The following is a 13,818-nucleotide window of genomic DNA, read 5'->3' as shown; positions in this document are numbered from 1 at the left end:
CACTTGCTTTCTTTGTGCTCTGAGCTGAGCACAAGCAAGATTTTTTTCTTGTGTTGACAGTATACTTTTGCAGTGACAAATACATGATTCATTCAAAACAACACATTATTTGCTTATCCAAGGATATAAGCAAAAGGGCAAAATGAGTCTGCATGACAGAAGACCAAGTATATATGTATCTTTGAAAATTTTCCTCTGGCTGACTAGCAATCTCTAGCAGAAAGAGCTAGACCACCCTCACTGCATCTCCCCTCCTTCAGAGGGAGTTTGACAGGCCACCAGCTTTTCCACTGTCACTGCTTGGAAGTCTCTGATGTTGATCAGTGTCTATCATAGTTTGAGTCTTTCACCCTTCTTTGGTCACAGGTTTTTGTCTTTGGGAGGTGGACCATTGTGATCCTAGAGTCTGATCATAACATCCTCCCCCTGGGAAAGCTCAGCTGATGTTTCCCTACACCTGACACTGCTGCAATTCCTTGAGCCCATTTTGGGAGAGAACCACTTGAGTAGCATCAGTAGCCAAGAAGTATTTTGCTGCTTTTGAAGTTTTTACGATAACCGTGTTATGGTTAAGCAGCATATTGACTAGTCTAAAGAGGATAAAGTTTAACCTAATGAGACACAGAATTTGACAACAAAGTTCCAGAAAGCGTTAGTGCATTGGCTCAACCTAGCAGACCTCACCAGTTTGCTTATGAGAGATAAAAGCAAGTGATGGGGGTGGGGGCGGTGGGTAGAGGGAGCAGGGGAGGAATCTGCCCCTGCAATCTGGGAAGATCGCTGCATACAAAGGCTTTCAGTTCTGTAACAACTGCTGATTATGCAAAAGAGACAACCTGGTTCTTCCCATGATGCCAGTGGAAGTAAACATCTCAAATGTGATGACAGCGTAAATCTGTATGTTCCCATCAGGTACCTTTCAATCACCCCTTAAGGGCAACTAAAGCAACTGGAAAACTGAATCCATCTGAACGGTAGGCACCAAAAAAAAAGTTATGAAAATTGCTGCTTAGGTACAAAGTTCTGTTCGTTAACACTTGAGCAAGTTTTTAATTAGAAAACATATCTGAATGTAGTTGTTCTACAAATAGAGAATTATCAAATTATCACCATTGACAGTGAGCAAGAAAGAATTAACTCGGCTTGATCTTCAGATTAGGCTGATCATACAAGATTGTGTTGATAAGGATGTGGAAGTACACACTTAATTTGGAAACTGATCATATTTGATAGACAGAAGAGATAATTATAGAACTTCAGCTGTCATTTTATAGCATAACCATACACAAAATCATTATACTTTTAAAAATACAAATTAATGAGGCCATTTGCTAATCTCTTAGCTTTGCTCTCTGAGCAAGTGCCACAAATTTTCAGAAAAACACACCTCTGGTGTGGATTTAATCTATTGAAATAAATAAAGTGTACATATAGAATATTTATTTTTACATATATATATATGAAAGCAATAGAACATAATTTTCTACCATGCAACAATTTCTGAATGCTTCGCCTTATCTAAGTAAGAATGAGAAGTAAAAATGTGCAAATTTTCCATTCAAAAGATTGAAGTAAAATTTAGTTTCATAATATTGTGGAGGGTGGGGGGAAGGTGTTAACTATAGGCTTATATTTTAAATAGTTTTCCCACTTTAAAACAATATTTTGTCTTAAAAATCTGAAAAAAACCCCAACAAACCTCCCAAAAACCCCAAACCACAACCTACTGATTTGAAAACGTGTACATTTGTTTTCTGAATAAGCAATAACTACATAACCACATTGCTAACAGAGATGGCAAAAAGTGTTTGGATGACCTGATGCGTAGTTATCGGGGGGGAAAAGTGGTCTTTGAGAAAGCATTGACTTAAATTACAATGTCAGGAACACAAAAGACAGTTCAGAGTTGTAAGAAGGTGAAGGTATAATAGCACATGGGCAGATCTAAGAGCTCTAGTCATGGAAATCCAGATAGGCAAACCCTTAATGCTGTTCTTCCACATATGCATCACAGGTAATGGAAACTTTGCAGGAGATCTCCTGCACAGCTAAGAGTCACCCCAACAGTAATCTAATTCTTTGTTTAGCATATATTCTCTGGTTTCATATGTAAAGAATATGTATGTGTAACATACTTATAATAGAAAAAAATCTACTGTGAGAATTCCGAGCAGTTGAAGTAACTGTCAAGCAGTTCTCTATGTTTTTTTGAGATATGCAATTTTTCATAATGTGATTTATAGTTGCTAATTAGACATAAATCATTGCAATAGTAAAATTAAAAGACTTATGTGAATGAATTTTTGAAAAGTTCTGTGCAAAGCAAAGCATATTTTCTAATATTATCTGGAATCCCTTCTTGCACTGTTGCCCAGAATCAGAATTATCCCTCTTCTGGATTAAAGATGCATTGGTGGATTAGTCTATCACTGATGACAACATAATATATCCTGCCCAGAGGCTTAAAATGAAAGGAGGTCTGTTAACTACAGACTATGTTAAAACAACAACCAAAAAAAAAAAAAATCCCTTTGACACAAAACCGTATTTTAACATTTAAATATCATCATGTGTGAGGTCAAAGTAGTTTGTGAAATATAGCCTCAGGTTCAGTGCCATGTATCAGTTCTATTCCTTTCACAGACCATACCACCTATAAAACTAGTAAGACAAGGGACCAATTCCTGCAAGGATTAGCCATCATATTCTAGCTTTAGCTACCTGAACAACCTCAGGAATACTACCTGGACAATATAAATGAAAACAAAATTTGCTTTAATGTTTCTACTTGATGCTCAGATATGTATACACAAATTACAAAACTTCTTTAGCTGAAATTTTGTTGTCAGTTGAAGAAGCAATCATTTTATATTTAAATTTAGCATTTTTAATGAAAAAATATGTTGTATCAAAGCAGCAAAAGAGGTGAGCTATTTCTGAAGATTTTCAGTTGAGCTATGATGTGTATTCTTATACATAACTTTGTTTCAGAGAACACTGAGTTGATTCATTGTTTTACTCTAACACTCTAAAAGAGATGTTATGTTATTCTGTAAATTAAGAGACATGCTACCAGTTTTCCACAGAATAGTACATCCTCCAAAGTTTTATTAGATGTAGGACCACATAGTTCAAAAAGTCTTCCCTTGTGAACTTCTGGGAATATTTCACATGCTGATAGTCATACAATGAGGACTTCCAGAATAGGGCGGTTTAATATTTAAGCCAAATTCTGAAACACTAGCTAAAAAGAAAAATTTCACTGCCTGTAATAAAATATAGTGTGCTGTATTTTCTGGAAGTACTTAAATACCTAATTGCGTTCTTCTTAAATTACATCCCAGGAAAAAGTATATGAGTTGTTAGCATTAGAGATCTCAAAGTCAGACCCTGGGGTCTGTTTCTTCTTGTTCAAGAGAACATTGGCCCAGTTGACTTCATGAAGGTTAGTAGAATTACTGGTTTAAAAAGGTAGCTACATTTGGCTATAGAATTCAGCTAAGCAATAAACTTTCTACCACACTTGTCTGTTGGTGTCACTGAAAACACAGGGATTAGACATTTTTCTAGTGTTTATTTAATAAAAGACCTGCATGTCATCATTAATGCTGCTTGCTAAATTGAATTTTTGAAGAACAATATAGAATCTACGAAATGTTTGTGTGTACTGCTCGCAGGCTGTGTGCTCCATCCTTTGGAAGGAAGCCATTGTAAAGGAGGAGAGTCCTGAGCACAAAGCAGGGAAGAATTGCTTTTCTGGCAAATGACAGTGTCAGCAACAAAACTCTTACTAGAGCTGCATGCTTCAATATGCAGTAAATAATACTGATATGCTTTATATAAATAAAAGGGTGGAGGATGAGGAAAAAGGACTCTGAGCTCTGTAGTCAAAGGAATTTAAAGGTACATCTAAGTAATCTTAGGAAGGATTGCTTTATAATGAAGTATCAGTTACATACAGCCCTGAATCATAATTAGCTACATATCCTCAGAGTAGCAGAGCAGTTATAATGCAGTTCTGTGCTTCTCCGCAATTGATCTCAGTGACTATATCATTTTCTTGGCATTTTACAACTTACTGATCCAGTAATCACAGTTCCGTTGTCTTAACCACACACTAACTGAACCATTGAGAAAACGCTAATAGATACTCAGTCAAGAAGATGTCAAACCATTAGATTGCAACCTTTTCAGTCAAGAAACAGCAGACAGCAACTCAAATCTGAGTTTGTTTTTCCTCCACGCTGGATGTCTGGCTTGCTTTTTTTTTTTTTTTTTTAAAGGGAATTAAAGGGAAGGGAGTTCGTTTCAGCCCAAATCGACTCTCTCTCCCCCCTCCTGTTATTTTCTTTAGTATGTGTGAGCCCCATTAAGGAGGAAACAAAACTCAAGACACGGGCAGCCCCTAACCGCCAGCCCTAGGGGAGCAAGACAACTTCCCGCAGGGGAGGCAGCGCCTTGCGGGGCAGCTGCCGAGCGCGGCCGCGGGCGGCGGGACCCGCGCGGGGCCGGGCCCCGTCCATGGTGCTGCAGCCGGACGCCGCTGCCAGCGCCGCGGCCGCTGAAGGGCCCGTCCACCCTCCCTCCCTCAACACCCGGCAACAGCTGCTGCCACTGCTGAGCCCGAATTACAGCAATTCGGTTTTTCGGGAGGTTTAAGAGCGGGGCTGGGGGTAATAAAGACAAAAAAAACCCCAAAAAACTCCCCAGAGCTCCTGCCCAGGCTCTGAAGCCTGCCTCTCCCGGCTGCCGGGGGCGCGGGGCGGGCGGGGAGCCCCAGCCCAAGGCACAACTTTCCTGCAGAGATCCTGGCTCCAGCAGCTGCCCCGGCCCTCCCGGAGCCCCCGCGCAGGGGGTCGGGAGAAGAGGGGACCCAGCGCCCTCGTCACCTGCAGAGCTGTGGAGGAGCCAGGCGGGAGAACGGGAGAGGCTGGAAGCTGCCTCGCCTCGCCTCCCCCTCCTCACTGCCAGCTTCTAGTGCCACGGAAACCCCCGGAGGGCGGAGGGGAGGGGAGAGGAGGCTCCCATCGCCTGCACAGTGCCCCCCGCGCATCCCCCTCCCCGGGCGCCCGCAGCCGCCGCCCGCCGCCCAGCCCGAACTCACGTGTGCCGTCAAACCGGGTGGCGATGGTGTCGAGGAAGGTGTTCTGGGGTGCCAGTAATCCCTTCATAACCGGCATTTTTCCAGCCCGGTGCGAGGTTCCCCATCAAAGTTTGCCTACGAGGGTGGTTCGAGAAGAAAGTGCAGAGGGCGCCCGGGGGAAGGGAGGGAGGGAGAGGGCGGAGGGAGGGCGGGAGGGAAGGATGGAGAGGAGGAGGAGGAGGATGGGGATGCCGCCGCGCCGCCTCCGGCGCCGGGAGCCCCCCGCTCGTCAGCCCCGGTACCGCTGGGCGCTCCCGCCCCGCCCAGGGGCGCCGCACCCCTCCCTCGCCCCCCCCAAAATCAAGGGGGGTGGGGGGCAGGGGGTGCCGGCAGAGAGCAGCCGTGCGAGGTGGGGAACTGCGGGGAGGGCAGGGCGAGGGGGGAGAGCGACCTTCAGCTGCCTGCGGCGGGAGCGGGGGGGGCAACGCGGGATCGCGCGGCCGCCCCGGGGCTGCCGGTGCCGCCTCCCCCCCCCAGCCCGGCCCGGCCCGGCCAGCTCTCGGCTCTGCACGTCAAAGGCTTCCTCGGCTGGAGGCACGGTGAGATCACCTGCACCCTGCTTCGTGAGCAAGTTTTACAGGGTCAGGCACGGGATGTGGCTTTGCTGGAAGGAGTGGCACGGGGCTGGCGCGGGTAGCAAAGTGCCCCCGTAGGTGCTCACCGGGGAGCGAGACTAGAACGTGGAGAACGTTCCACCGGGTGTGTGGTCTGGCGCCTTATTTGCATGTTGAGGCTATTTTGTTTACTTAAGGGACTGGCATTTTCAACTTCATTGTGAATATTTCCTAGATCCTTTTTTTTAGAAATCCCGCCCTGAAAAGTTCCTGGAAGAAATAAATTATTTTTTTGCCAACCAAAGAGAGAATCAAGACTTAGATGCTAGCCTAGGAAGTCTAAATAAGGAGGTCTGTGTAAATTAAAAAATAATTAAAAAATTAAAATAAAAATGAAGAAGCAAGCACACCAGCTGCTCCCACATTGGGATAACTTGCTCAGGCTGGTACCGTGGCTTTTCAAATGCTGCCAGATAATGCCCCATGGAACAGTCATTTCACTTACTGTAGCAGCAATGCAAAACTTCGCTATGGTTTTTCAGAACTAAAAGACACTTGAGAAAAGAAGTGTGAGTACACTCCCTAATATACAAAGACACTGTGCATTATGGAGGGGAAGCCTGTTGGTCTCTTGCTATTTTACAGTATTGCTATTCTTATTTCTTGCTATTCACATTTATTTCAGGTTCTCCCTTTCTCCGGATGGATAGAGGGCTTTGATTTCCACTTTTTAGGATAAGCAGCACAGAGGGAGACTCCAGGAAGGACAAAAGAGGTATTTCTTTACAACAGATAATGAAAAGGAAAAAAAAAAAAAAAAAACCCAACAAATCAAAACCTCAGAAAATGCTGATGCATAGGTTTTACAACACAATATAAAATCTACCAACAGTAACCCCACCTTGGCTCTGAAGAACACAGCAGTATTTTACTGAGATCATGAATCTGTCCAATTGTCCTTGTACTGGAAGCCTGTACAAAATAGTTGATATAGAGCTGCTAGCTCAGTTTTCAGAAGTGGCATGTGAAAAGGGAGTCTGTCTTACAGTCACTATTGCTTTGGAAGTCTCTAAGATCTCACAGTACTATGAGTTTCTTAGCTGATAAACGTCAAATTCATGGCAGGATTTTAACTTCATTGGGAATCACTAGACTTGTCCTTATAACATACAATTTTTGATGCTGAATGCCAGGAATTGTTAATTTTCTTTTTCAAAATTATTCTCACATCTTCCAGTTCAATATAAGCAGAACACCAAAACTAATTTTCTTGATAGCTTTCCATTTCGTCTCAGTGGCAGGTATGATACTCGTAGTTAGGTTTGATGGTACAGCATGTCCCTACTGGTGAAATAAAGAAAATTCTATTCCACCACTTGCAAAATCCAGAAGAGCATGATCAGATTTTCACTCTGTCAAAGTGCAGCAGAGGTTATTAAGGTAAATCTGAACCTTTGAAATCTGCCAAGGGACTTGCATATGATGTAGCCTGTGCCCTGTGGATGTGTTTCAGCTTACATTCTTTTCTATGACCTGCCCCAAACACTATTTAAGTAGGGATACAGTGAAGGAGAAAGGAATATATTCTCAACCCTACTACGGGCATTCAGGAGACAGTAACCTGTGTATACATTTAAAGATAGATATATATTTCTCAATTTTGACTCACCAAAAACTGTCACAAAAAGGGGAAAAAAAAATTATACCATTTTCCAGGGGAGTCAAATTGCCATCTAATGTGCCAGCCCATAAGTGGCTAATACTATACTTCCTCACACACAACACAAAGTCTGATCTGTAAATAGAATGTTGTTTTGAGGGCTTTGTGACATAACATCTTCAGTTCTTTATTAAGAGTCAATGGAGATTTCTTAGGAACCATGACAGAAAATGTTTCAATAAAGCCTTAGGACTTACCCTGGGTCAAAACATAACCCCAAACAATTACACAAATACACACCCCAGAAAGGATGGATATCTGCCAGAGGAGTTATGTGGCATGTTTCATGTTGATAATGGTGAACACAAATTACAGTTATTGAAATGTATGCATCACTGGTCAGGAGGAGGTGATAGCAGCAGCAGTGAAATCTCTACCAACAATGAACACCTAGTGATGCACAAGAGGGAGGGACAATACCAAATTCCTTATAAGGAGATCATGCTGAAGGTCTCTACAACTGTGAGAACTTCAGGAAAGAGGAAGTTTGCTGTGCTTTACAAATACTTGCAATCATGGCATACCATTATAATTTGGTTATGACAATAGCTGTGTACTATGAACAATTAAGCATTTAAAAAAATTATGTTTGTGTTCTACATACCACAAAACCCCCAAACTTTTCTGAAGTAGAACTAATGAAACATTTTACAAAAATTATGCACACCACAAAAAGCCTCAAACCACAGAAGAAGAGAAACTGAAGTGTAGCATCCATTTTGCTCTTGAATTTGGCATATTCTACAACTTTTTACTCACAAGAGTAATCCTCCTTAATACCGACTGGTACTTAACTTCAGAGAGTTAATTGCAAAACACAGAAGCATTAAGTCTGGAGCAGTTCAAAGCAGACAAATTTAGCAGGTTAAAATTTCATTTTGCTGAGAACAGAAAGTTCAGGAAAGCAGAGTCAGAACAGCTGAGAGTATTTAAAAGAGAGGTGAAGGAGCAGCTGAAAATTTGTAGTCAAGTCCTGGAAAATTATTTCTTAAGATTTTAGCAAAATGCAAACTAGGGACTCTGAATAGTCTGAAATAGTTGTTGGGGGGGGTGGGGTGGGGTGGTGTGTGTGTGTGTTAATCTTTTTTTTCCTCTTTTTTTTTTTATGTTTAAGAAAAGGTAAAATACAAAACCAGATGAATTTTAAACTTGCTTCAGGAAATCAGCTTTCAACTCTTCTACATTAATTTAGAATTTGAGTATCTGGGATATCTGGACACTGTCTCTAAAAGATTATGTGATTTTGCTGGCAAGGACAGATAAACAAGAGTTGAAATCTAACTTTGATTTTTGTATATAAATCCATACCCACTCCCTGTATTCCTCTCTGTTTACTGTGGAGCATTTTGCTGAATTCAAAATGTAAAAAATCTATAACAAGACAATATCAAAGCTGAGAGACTAGGGACTAATAGCACTGCTTCTATACTTCAGGTTGCCATTAACATCTACATTGAAAACAAAATTTAGTCAGGGGTTTGCAGTTTAGACTAGAATTAGGGTCTGAAAAATTAAGGTTTGTTGCTCCAAAGCACTCAACAATATGTAAAATATAATCTCAGCCATACGTTTCCTCCTACTTATCCACAGCTACTTGGGCATTCAACGTAGCACATGACATTCTGAGGCACTGTATAATCTTTGTAGATATTGTTTATCACCCAGAAATGAGAGCATGGGCAGTGAGTTTTGCACAGAACATACGCAAGGAGCAGCACGTTGTAACATTTTCTGGTCATAACTGCACACCTCCTTTTCTTCATTTTTAAATTAACCGAAAACACATTTTCCAAGTTTCTGGATTAATATTCCACACTACCACAAATTATCTCATAATACAAGAAGTTAGGAGCTGCTTATTTCTTCCCTGACATAAGCAAGTAACCTCAGTTTACCTGCTACAGTTATGTAAATGAAAACAGTTAGTGAAAAACAAATTAACAATCAGAAAGGACTGCCTGCAGTTTACTTTTGTACTTGAGATTACCACCCACTTATTTGTTTGTTAACCTGGGCATCCAATGGAAAAAAAAAAGGAATTATGAAAGAGTCTGAAAAGACTAGGAAAGGGCAAAGAATGGCAACCTGCTGTTCATCTGCCATGAACAGGCTAATTTAGTCTGAAGTAGTGTGTGTTAAAGAGTATTATCCTAATAAATGACCATTGAGCATAAAGAAATGCTGGACCCTTTCTTTCATTGTGCATAAGCCAATGGAACTTCTCAAGAATAAAGCTGCATAATTGAAGCTCTGCCAAGTCAGGGACAGTCTGGGTCAAAGTTTAAATACAATGATACCACCTCTGTCTCAGGAGGTGACTAAGTTGTTATAGACTGGGAAAGCTTGTGAGAAAAAGGGTTACAATCCTTGCCTTGTTAGTATGATCTTCCCCCACTATCTGCCATTAGTCACAGTGGAGAAATTTATATTGGGTTAGACAGACCCTTGGTCCGACCCAGTAAAGGCTGCTCATATATTACGTGGGTTACACAGACCTACATGTAATTACATATCTGCCAGCAATTCCTACTACAAGACCATCTTTTCTATTGTATAAAATTTTACCAAACATGACAATCTGCTTCAGAGAGAACATATCTCTGGAACGTTTCAGCTAAAATAATAATTTTAAAAATTCTGCCATTTTCAAGATTCAAGAGAGGAGGAAAAGTACAGGTCAAGAAATCTCAGCAAATAAAGGACCAACACACTGGAACATAACGTAAAGGAGGAGGCATGCTAGGCAATGGGCCTGGGACACGATTAGTAATTAGGATGAAACAGATGAGGGCAAACGGGAAGTAGATGTTGGAGTAAGGAAAAGCCAGAGCTCTGCAGGGAACCTGGAAACCCTTGAGGCCTTTGACAGAAAATAAAATTCAGGAGAAGCAAAAACCAAAAAATCATTAGGAAATATATCCCAGCTGAATTAAACTCAATGGGAACAAGATAGAAGATGAGCAGCAGGAGATGAAGCAGAGCAGCTCTGAAACAATGGGGCAAAACACCAGGAACAGGGTGAAAAGTCAGAAGGGAAATGAGCTGACTAGCTAAACAGAAAGACATGGGGGAAATACAGGATTGGATCAAGGACAGTTTGGCGAGGAAAGGGTCAAACATGTGAAGCACAGGGGAAGAAAGTAGAATCCATACATCACTACTTGGAATGAAGTTAAAGTTTCAACCTCACTTTTTCTCTGTTGCTGGCAAGCACCTATGAAACGTTTTGGCAAAAGTCTCCTTTCTTTTTTGTGCTGGTGTAAATAAAGGATGCAAGTGTATCAATGTTCACAGACATGTCATTCACTAATGTACTGAAAAAATCAGTGTAGTAGATTCAAAAGGTTCTAGTTGTACTGATACCATCAGCATGTTAGCCTGCAATTTACATTATTATAATTACTTTTAAGATGTATAGGAAATCACACACATCATAATGAATAATTCCATTATTTGTACTCTTCAACTACATAGAATGATTATGGTCTTTGTATCTTGATTTGGTCTTTGTTCAGTTAGAAATCTCATCATTCATTCACATACCAAGGTCTTGAGTGTACATCAGATTTGTATAGAGAGGAGATGCTGCCTCATTTCTTCTGGAAAGTAGAAGGTGAAATAAGACCTGAAAGCTAATCTTGTTGTCAAACAAAAAAAAAAAAAAATGAGTCAAAGGTGAATAGACTATATCAGATCTCAAAATTAATAAGGTTATAAAATTTCTGTTTCTGTCCCCACTTTTCTATCCATAAAAGCAGGATTATAGCTCTCATCTCTAAGGACTGTGTGGCTATTGCTAATTTTGTTACACAAACAAGTTCCACAAAAACATTCAATAAAGCTAGAAACAAATTAACAGTTTTCATTCAAGAGATGTTTGGACAATGTTCAGAAAGTTATGGAACCACATTTCAAACAAGGAATTACAAGACACTGAATTGTTCTATCATTAATTGAGCACCATCATGTGGGAAAAAATAATAATTGTTGTTTATAGGAAAAATATTGCTTAAAGGAGAAAGGTACCTCTATGCACAGAATTAGCACCCAAAGCTGCATAAGCAATATCTAGTTTGAATCAAGTTTGTTTCCCACCAGAAAACAAAACAAAACCCCCCACCAAACTATGCCCAAGCCCTCAAAACCCCACCCCCAAAACAACCTACACTTCCAGAGGTGAAGCTGAAGCTTATTGTTAACTAAATGGGAACGGAAGTTTTCTTCTCAAAAATCTATGCAAGAAAATAGAGATAAAGTTGGATTTGGACAAGACTGGAGCACTGCAATAGCTTATTTGTGTATTTCTTGGATATGAAAGACATGGCATGCCTGTTTACCTCACTGTGGCACTGAAGGTAACATCGATGTTGAAGGATCTTGTAGATTATTCTACAGCTCAAAACAATGTTACTGTTTCTGTTCACCTGTTAAGTGTTATTTTTGTTCCCAGTTCTTTCCTTTGAATACTTAGTGAACACAAATATAGCTGCTGAGAATTTTCTTTATAGTATCACAACTTCATTTATTTATGATTTGGAGTTTAAAACTATTTCATTATAAAAAATAATCTGTTACCTTTTGCCTGTTCACATTCAAAGAGTACAAAACCAGAATTATTTGCAAGGTAAAATTGTGCTCAGTGAAAGCAAAGGAGAATTCAGACTAAAAGTGTAAGAAGTGTTACTGTTTGTATAGGAGCTATAGTAGGATGCTTTGAATAAAGACAGTACTTATAAGCATAGCTCTAGCTATGGGATTTTCTCTTAAGCCTTAAGCATGATCTTCCTACATGCAGATGTAAGAAGTAGTTCTTCCCACAGATCCACAGAAGTTAATTAGAAATTATGCTTCCACAGAGATATCCCCTGAACACTGGGAAATAAGCATCTAAATTTCCTGTCAGTGGAACTTCAGTTTAGTATGATCACTTTTCAAACACCATTATTAAAATACAACTCAGAAGACAGCACAAATTCCTTCACAAGTACACCTATTTTTAAATGATTAAACTGGATAAGTGGAAAATAATTTCTTCTGTTCCCTAGCTGATATTTTTGGAACACAATTCATATTGGGCTTAAGCTTCCTCAATATCACTAAAATAACTCGCATGATTCAGTGGTATTCTTCATGACTTACAACAGTGGAATAAAAAGGAGGTTCAGACCCACCAACTGTTTTTACTTTAATAGTATTTCTGACTTGCAAAACACGCCAGGTAATGCTTAAAGTAATAAACAGTACAGCTATGCTAGTGCTTATCAGTGTTGTGGTGCTAATTCGAATTAAGATTTTGATCGCCATATATGAAGTAACATGAGACCAGTAAATGACAGCAACATTGTTTTTTATAAATCACTGCAAATCACAAAGGACTGGCAAGACACAGAAAACTCAAAAGGAAACAGAGACTAGTATTTCACTAGGTGTCATCTTCAATTCTGTTTTCAGTGAAATTGCTTTGACAGAGGATTCATTAATAAAAAGCCTGGGTGACTACTGGTTTTTATTCCCTCTTATCTCTTGGATTTTACTACATTTAAAAAAATGAAAAATCTCATATTAAAATGTAAGATTAATAGCTAAAACCTGTTAGATAACATTCAGGAATTCCATGCTTGTAATGTACAAGTATTTCTATTGCTTCACACAGAAATTAGTGCTATGATGATGAATGTATTTTTAATAGACATTTAAAATTAATACATAAATTAGACCTGACAGTTTTTCTACAAAAACATCTTATCAGAAAGACATAGGTCCAAGTTCTTAGACATTGAAGTTTTTTATGGTAAATATGGATACCACTCAATTATATGGCTTGTTTTGGGTGTGAAGTAAACAGTAAAAATACATTGTCTCAAAGCTGCAATTAGCAAGCTTCACAGAAATCAACAGCGATAATTGAAGCCAGATAATAAGTTTTACTTTAGGAAGTTTTCAACAAGGAAAACTAAGGGGTTTTTCCCCATTATATAGTTATAGCCAATGTATTTTGTAGTATCTTTCATAACATCTAAACAATAACTGGACTATGTTTGTGAATTTCAGTTCTTTTAGAATTCAGGGTTAATACTCGTGGCAGGTCAAATGCAACTTCTACCTCAATACACCTTGTATGTGAATTTAAAGGGCATATACTTTAAAGGTGTCCTGAGGTCTTTAATCTTTGCCATAGAAGACTGTAAATACAATGATCACAGAAATAAAAAAAGCGTGTTTGATGTATCATTAAAATGTCATAACTAGCAGCTTAAAAACTTCCATAAAATATTAGAGAAAGATGTGTTTATCTCCAAAATATATTTCCATCATTCCAAAATACCTGTCCGTGAAGTGTAAATGCCCTTTAAAAAAAAAGACAATTTATTAGTAAAAATACAGCGTCACCAACATCAAAT

At 39.7% G+C, this 13,818-nt stretch overlaps 1 protein-coding gene across 2 annotated transcripts in view; it reads right to left on the bottom strand.

The window, feature by feature from the left end:
• The window catches only part of KCNH8 (potassium voltage-gated channel subfamily H member 8), a 193,422-nt gene extending 188,199 nt beyond the window's left edge, over window positions 1–5,223 (bottom strand). For both annotated transcript variants that reach the window (XM_074838629.1, XM_074838637.1), the window contains exon 1: window positions 5,105–5,223. In XM_074838629.1, the coding sequence (XP_074694730.1) occupies window positions 5,105–5,180 (76 nt within the window). In that variant the 5' untranslated portion in view covers window positions 5,181–5,223. The remainder of the gene's footprint in view (window positions 1–5,104) is intronic.
• Between the last annotated feature and the right edge of the window lie 8,595 nt (window positions 5,224–13,818).

The sequence above is a fragment of the Strix aluco genome, chromosome 1 (genome assembly GCF_031877795.1).
Source record: "Strix aluco isolate bStrAlu1 chromosome 1, bStrAlu1.hap1, whole genome shotgun sequence".
In the NCBI taxonomy this organism is placed as follows: Eukaryota; Metazoa; Chordata; class Aves; order Strigiformes; family Strigidae; genus Strix; species Strix aluco.
Note: the sequence above shows the minus strand (reverse complement) of the source record. Positions and strands in the feature narration are given on the sequence as shown.